This window comes from Balaenoptera musculus, chromosome 19, assembly GCF_009873245.2.
Source record: "Balaenoptera musculus isolate JJ_BM4_2016_0621 chromosome 19, mBalMus1.pri.v3, whole genome shotgun sequence".
NCBI classification, from domain to species: Eukaryota; Metazoa; Chordata; class Mammalia; order Artiodactyla; family Balaenopteridae; genus Balaenoptera; species Balaenoptera musculus.
The window spans coordinates 46,356,284-46,363,919 of record NC_045803.1 but is presented as its reverse complement, the minus strand read 5'-3'; the positions used below and the strand labels follow the sequence as shown (position 1 = coordinate 46,363,919).

At 49.3% G+C, this 7,636-nt stretch overlaps 1 protein-coding gene across 1 annotated transcript; it reads right to left on the bottom strand.

Annotated features, from left to right (window-relative positions):
• Window positions 1–4,209: 4,209 nt before the first annotated feature.
• Window positions 4,210–7,636, bottom strand: TLE7 (TLE family member 7). The gene is made up of 9 exons (XM_036832337.1): window positions 7,335–7,636; window positions 7,190–7,212; window positions 6,954–7,012; window positions 6,250–6,462; window positions 5,901–6,142; window positions 5,561–5,702; window positions 5,255–5,408; window positions 4,629–4,702; window positions 4,210–4,314 (listed from the first exon to the last, which is right to left on the bottom strand). Exons 1-9 carry the CDS (start codon window positions 7,634–7,636, stop codon window positions 4,210–4,212), a joined length of 1,314 nt encoding a protein of 437 aa, XP_036688232.1.

Here is a 7,636-nt window from a genome sequence, read left to right as displayed (position 1 = left end):
TCCCCGCCGCCCTGCCTCGCGCCAGAGGCAGGCGCGTGCCTTCCGGGTTCCCTTGGCGCCTGCGCCCGCGCCTGGCCCTAGCGTGTTCTGCCCCGCCTCCTCCTGTTCACCCACCCGAATCCCACCGGCTGCGCCCCTTCCCAACCCCGTCCCCCGGCGCGAGCTGCTGCACGAGCCCACGTCCTCCCCGGGACCCGCTGCGCTCCCGGCAGGCGCGGGCCACCCTCCCACCGCAAGCCGGCGCCTCTCGCCGAAGAGCGATCCTCCTTCCCCACGTGTCCGGGGACCTGCCGGATCTCTGCCGGGAGACACTGACACTTGGGAGGCGGCTTGGCCAGAGGAAGGGGCTGCAGGCACTTTCCCTTTATTGATAAGGAAGACTTTTTCTATATTTGCCTTCTTGGTGCTGTGGGCAGCGCGTCAGTCTCATAATCTGAAGGTCTTGAGTTCGAGCTTCAGAGAACTCATGGCGTTTTGCTGCCATTCACAGAAAATAATCTGCATTCTGGGATGGTGTTTACAGAGGCCCCGCGGGGCCCAGCAGGTAAAGGGAATTCCACGTGCTGCCAGAGGACATAAGTAAATGCTTAGGTCCACACAGAGCCCATTCAACCGCAAGCCACGGCCACGAGGGACGATCATTGTCCCCTCTACCATAATGATAAGATAAAAACCCGTAAATGTGAAAACGTGCAGCGTCGGCGCTACTGCGAGGAAATGGACACTGCGCTGCTGAGTGGTTCAATTCCTCTCGCAACATCCGTGAAAAATCTCGGTCTCCGAGATCACTTCCGATCTCCTTTTTCCCCAACTTCCTCTACTCGAAGCAAGGCCGTGTCTCCGCGTTCTTTTTCGGCTGTCTCCGGAGACTGTATTCTCGCTCCAGTCCAGACCCAGCTTTCAAGACCGGCTGTCAGTGCCGGTCCCCTACGCGGCCCCGGAAAGCAAAGTGGGGCGACATTAATGAGCCGGGAATGGCCAAGCTCTAACTATAGCTTTAGCTGAATCCTTCAGTTTTTGATTATTCAGTTTACAATAGCTTCCAGTTACTTTGTGATTTAGCCTCTACTAATTATTTAGAAATATATTTCTTAATTTCCAAAATAGGGAAATTTCTAGTTTTCTTTTTATTATTTATTTCTATCTTAATTGCATTATGGTCGTAGAATGTATTCTATAAGAATTAAATACTCTGAAATTTATGGCTCAGTATTTGGTCAGGTTTTGTGTTTCTTTGTTATTATTATTACATAATTTTATTTATACTAGATTAATATCAAATTAAACAATATACTATTAATAATGAGTTAATAATAAAAGTATGTCAATTATAAATATAAATAATAAAATTTATTAAACTTATATTATTATATATTATTATATTCTATTATTCAAGTATTTTTCCTCTATTAGTTTGGAAGCTGTACCCTTGTTTCATATTCTTTTAGTAATTAATCTTGAAATTACAACACTACTCCTTGATTTATCAAGACTACTATTAATTTGGAGTTTTACCTTCTTTCCAGAAAAAAAAATTTACAGTCCTTTTACTTTATCTTTTCCAATTATTACCCTCCCAAATTACATTTGTTTTCAATTCTCTTGGGTATATATCTAGGAATCGAATTGCTGGGTCATATGGTAACTCTATGTTTAGCACTTTGAAAAGCTACTAAACTGTTTTTCAAAGTGGCTGCGATGTGTTTTACAATCCCACCAGCAAGGTATGGGGGTTCCAATTTCTCCATATCCTCACCAACACTTATTATTGTCTGTCCTTTTTATTCTAGCCATCCTAGCACATGTGAAGTGACATCTCACTGAGGGTTTGGTTTGCATTTCCCTCATGATGTTGAACATCCTTTCCTGTGCTTATTGCCATTTGTATACCTTCTTTATAGAAATGTCTGTTCAAATCCTCTGCCCTTTTAAAAATTGGTTTACTTGTCTTTTATTGTTGAGTTGTAAGACTTCTTTACACCTTTTGGATATAAATCCCTTACCAGAAATATTTTTGCAAATGTTTTCTACTATTCTGTGGGCTGTCTTTTCACTTTGTTGATGGTTTCTTTCGAAGCACTCATTTTTGACAAACCTTATTTTTGAAGAAATAAACATTGCAGATAGAGTTGAAGCTCCCTTTTTATCCTTTTATGATCCAATTTCTCTACCTCTGTCTCCATAGTTTACCGCCATTGTGAATTTGATCTTTATAATTCCCTACATTTAAAAAAAAAAGTGTGTAAAATACACATAACATAAAATTTATCATCTTAACCATTTTAAAGTATACAGGTCAGTGACATTAAGCACATCCACACTGTTGTGCAACCATCACCACCATCCATCTACAGAACTTTGTTCATCTTGCAAAACCAAAACTCTGTACCCATTAAACAATAATCTTCCATTTCCCCCTCCCCTCATCTCCTTGTAACCACCATTCTACTGCCTGTCTCTCTGTATGACCTCTCTTAAGTACCTCATATGAGTGGAACCATACAGTATTGTCCTTTTGTGTCTGACTTATTTCACTTAGCATGTCTTCAAGTTTCATCCATGTTGTAGCAAGTGTCAGAATTTCCTTCCTTTCAAAGGCTGAATAATATTCCATTATATATATTTTATATACATAACAATATCACATTTTGTTTATCCATTCATCCATCTATGGACACTGGTTATAGAGACACTGGGAGTCTATTTGTTACTATAGCCCAGTAGGATAGACCTACTGTTGGACTCTACCGTCTGTATTATATTTTTCAATGGATGCTAAATAAATATATTATTTAGAGGCACGCTGGCTACAGGAGTCAGCAAACTACAGTCAGCAGACCAAATCTGGCCCACTGCTTGTTTTCATAAATAAAGTTTTATTGGCACACAGTTGCATTCACTTATCTGTTGCCTATAGCAGCTTTCATGCTACAGCAGCAGAGTTGAGTAATTGGGACAAAAACCACAGGGCAAAGCCTAAAATATTTACTATCTGGCCCTTTAAGTAAAAGTTTGCTATTTCCAGGGCTATAGTAACAAATAGGCTCCAACATGTATAACAATTCGAATACAAGTTTCTCTCCCATGAAATAACCCAAAGGGGGAAGCTTTTCTCCTTGTTTGATTTGTGGACACAGGATGCTTCCATCTCATTGTTTTGCAATCCCCTCGGGCCTTCACATCGCTTGCCTGGAGCTGGTCGAAGGGGACAGAGAGCCTGGAGGGGACACCCCGCTCCTTTAGCATTGGCCCGGAAAGGAGACACATTCTTCATTCATGATCCATCAGCAAGAACTAGGACCCAATAATATCTCAATGCAAAAGATGGTACATTTTGTCCCTGGCTTTGTGCCTCTTCCGGTGAACTCTAAGCTACAAACGTTAGTGGACAGCTAGCTGTCTCAGCCATGCCAACACCAAACAAAGAGGCAGGAGGATGGAAAAGACTAGAAAGCAGGCCTATATTGCTTGATTCAGGGACCTGGGGCTTTTTCAGCCTGGCAAAGGCCAGACAAAATATCACACCCACCAACATGAGGAAGTTGCCCTGAAACAGAGACAGGCAGCTTTTGACCAGCACAAAATGCCAGAATTAGGATCGGGACTTTGAAAGCCTCAGATAAAGCGAGGTTTCACGAAGTAGGTAGTTAAAAGGACAGCTCTTCCTGGGATATGGTTAGACCAGCGACTGGAGTCTTAACCTGCGTCAAGAGTTGAGTGTTGTTGGTCTACCAACACCCTGATACAATCTGAAAGTTTGTACATGGACATACAGTGCTTCTTAAGCTTTCTTAAGAGTCCAAGAATTCCAGAAAAGTTATAAACGCAACTAAGTCTGGTCTAAAATTCCTTCCCCAACCTGGAATTTGCTGAAAGGGGGCATAAGCAATCCATCACGACGAGTTTGTTGTTTGAAAGAACTGACCGGGTATCCAAGCCATTTTGGTTTTTGCTTTTCCATTTTATTAACTACAAAATCCAGAAATCAGTGGTAGAAAAACAACAAAGGAAAAATCCCTAAGTTACATAATGAAAACCTGGAGGACAGGCCAGGTGTGTGCTGGGCGGGAGGAGAATGGACAGATGACCGGCCAAGGAGGAGAAGGTGGGGCTGTGGGAGGGGTTAGAGTTGCCCAGCACCCCGAGGTCACCCTCCGAGCACGCTGGTCTTCTTTGGGTCTTGGCCAGCAGGACCGTGGCTTGCAAACTTCAATACAAGAGCTGGTAAACAGTGGCACTGTTCCTGGAGCCCGTGACCAGGTACTGGTTGTCGGAAGACACATCACAACATAGGATGTCTGTAGACTCCTCTACCTGGAGGGAAAGAGAGGCCACAGAGGAATGATATGCAGGGGCCAGACTGGGGCCGGAGATGCACACTTCACGCAGGTCTGTTTCAGGGCGCTCCATGTAGACCTGAGGCTCAGTCTGGAGACCGGGCCAGGTTCAGGGCTCAAAGTGTAGCCCAGGAGTTCCCAGGACCTTGAGTCCTTGTTCCCTCGATGTACTCAATGGCCCTGTTTGCCATCTCAGAGGTACTTTCCAGCACTATTTCTGGGGCCCGACCAACTGGGATCTGGGGCTGTAAGCTCCAGCTGCCTGGGTTTGCGCACGCCTCCATCCAGTACCTGAAACAATCTTTGTAGAGAAGGTGCAGCTAAGCAGTGGATCGACTCATCCAGTGTGGCCACAAAATAGCTCCCTGGCGAAGGAAAGACAGATGGAGGGGCCAGAGGCCAAGCCTGCCCTCCAGTCCCAGCTCTGCTCCTGACTAGACCAGGGAAAGGATCACTCCTTCTCTGCCTCAGTTTCCCCATCTATACAACACAGAGACATGACCCAAACCATTCCCTCATCTGCCCGCTCCCTCCTGCCACTCCCGGGATTGTGGTGAGGGGCACTGAACAACTGGACAGCCACATGGGGCTTCGAGCATCTTCTGTCTGCCGGTGTCTTTCGGCTGTGGTTCCATAGAGGAAGCTACCATTACAGACAGAGCCAGAAAAGGAGAGGGGGTGAGCAGAAAAAGAAGGGAGGAAAGGTAGCCAGGCTGGCAGGGGAGAAACACCGGTGACAGGAGGAAGCAGAGGCGAGGGCAGTGGGAAGGTGGCCTTGGACCTTGGCCCGGCCAGTGCTGGGGCTGGAGAGGGGGGAATTAAGAGTCTGAAATAAGGCTGGGCCCAGACTCTACAGGTGAGTAGATGCCTTGTCAGGTGACAGGGCACCCAGAGGTGTCCCCTGCCTGCTCACTCACCACAGGAGGCAAACTTGAGATTGTGGTGGTAGACATATTTCTGCAGGACAGCCTTAAACTTCTCCCTTCGGTGTGTGTGCAGGATTACGATGTCACTCATTCTCAGGCCCACTAACAACCACTCCTCACTGGGGTCGTGGGTAATGCTGAGGATCTGTTTGGAAGGAGGTTTGGGGTCAGCGCTCAAAGCTGCCAGCGCCATCATTCGCGCCCACCTCTTCAAACTCGGGCGCTGCTCCTGCGGGCGCCCGCAACTCCCAGTCCCCAGGGGGACTGCACTCAGCGCAGCCGTAGCCGTCCGGGCACCTCATGCTGTAAATCGTGTTGCTGCAGCCTCTGGTAGCTCCTCAGGTCCCAGGAATACAGTCTGGTGTCTTCACCTCCCGTCCAGAACTTATTGCCCACGATGTCCACACATCGGGACCCGTATATGGGGACTTCGTGCTTCCTGGTGGGAAAAGAACTCAGAGGTTCGTGCACTGGTGGGACCCTCAGAAGTTTCGGGCCCAGGAAGCCCCTAGATACGTAGCCCAAATGCGTTCTCCACACCGACTCACCTAGTCCTACTGCAGAGGAGAGAGTGAGGTCGGAAAAGGGGCCCAGGCTTCCCCAAGGCCTCACCATCCAGCCCTCCCCCAGGTCATACCTGATCAAGATTTGGTTCTGCAAATCCCAAATCTCAACAAATCCTTTGAAACAAGCCAAGCAGATCTGGGCATTGGAGGAGACAGCCAGGGAATAGCACATGGGGCCTGTGGAGGCCAGCTGTGCCCTGACGCGGGGGGTGGGCGCCAGGTCCCAGAGAGTCAGGGTCTGGGACAGACCCCCCGTGATCAGGCTTCGCTCATCGGGGGACAGCTTGCAGGTGAGGACACAGTTCTGACGGTCCTGTAGGAACGGGTGACATTCTCAAATCATCTCCTGGAAGCATGGGCTCCAAGTATCAGGACACAGGTCACATGTAGGCTCCCGGAGCCTTCTGGAGGACCCCTCACCTGTAAGTTCAGCTGGGCCTGGGGGGCGTGGTCCCAGGCACGCAGGGCACTCTCATCCCACACCCTGATGTAGCCATGGCCGCACGTGTACACGTGGTGAGTAGAGCTGCTGATGGCCAGGGAGTAGACTTTCTTTCCGTGGCGGAGTTTGCCAACCTTCCAGGACTTACGTGGGGTCATTTGCCTGACCACCACTTCATCTGGAACAGGAGGCTGGGGTGCCCATGAAAGGGTCACAGCCTTGACCTCCCTCATCCATGGGGGACAGGCTTCCCTGTCCTCTGACTCAACTCCTGACCCTGCATCCAAAGCTCCTCTCTGACCCTCAAGCAGGACTGAGTCCTCAGCTGGGGTCCCCAGACCACTGACATCCTTCTGCACTAGCCCAGGATGGCCTCCCTGATAAACAGCCCACATTTTGAGACACTTCTGAGTACAATCAATGAGAGCAGAGCCTGGCTCAGAGTCTCCTAGGATGTAGCTCTAAAAGTGACCCTGTCAGCTGAGGCCCTACACACTGGTGATGGGAGGAGGGCAGCTTGGGTCCAAAGAAGCAGGAAGCCCAGTGCACCCACCACCTGTGGGAGAGAGAGTGAGAATGTGGACACACCGCATGCCCTCACCTTCTTCCTACTAGCTTCTTGTTCCAGGGGTAACAGGAAGGGAAAGATGCCATGTTTTAAAAAAAAAAAAAAGACACTTACAATTGCCCTGAGCAATGACCAGACTTCTTCACTGGGACGAGGTGAAGGACAAGGCTGACCTGCAGGGAGACACCAGCGGCCAACCACTCAGAGAGAGGAGGTCTGGCAGCAACAGCATCACGGGATCCAGGGAGAAGACTTCTCTCTCCACCCAGGGGCTCGTTCCAGGTTTCCCATTCCAATGCCCAGCCACGGGCTACACCCTGCCTGCCCGCACCGTCCCAGCTGGGACTTACCGAACTCGGATGCTGGTGGGGAGCTGTGACACACAGAGGAGAGAGGGAGGAGACAGGGCATGAGATGGATGGAGAGCTCCGTGTCAGGATCCCGCTCCCCGAGACAGTTCGCTCCCCCCACCAGTCTTGTTCAGGTGAGACCTACCTGAGGCCAGGCTCTGCTTCTTCTGATTCTGCCTCGGAGAGCTGAGGGGCCTGCAGCTCAGACCTGTCCAGGGCCTGGGGGGCCCACTGCTGTGGACTTATCATCTCCTGATAAGCCAGGTCATGCTGCCTCGGGGAGCCTGGGGGCTGCTGGGGGGGACCACACGCTTCGCCCAGCTGGGACTGTGCATGGTGCTCGTCCTGGGAGGAAATGCTGGGGCTCTCGGGCACGTTCCTCCTCTTCTCTGGTTCATCATAAATTGTGAGTATACTGAATGAGGCCTCTTCCTTCTCTTCACTCAT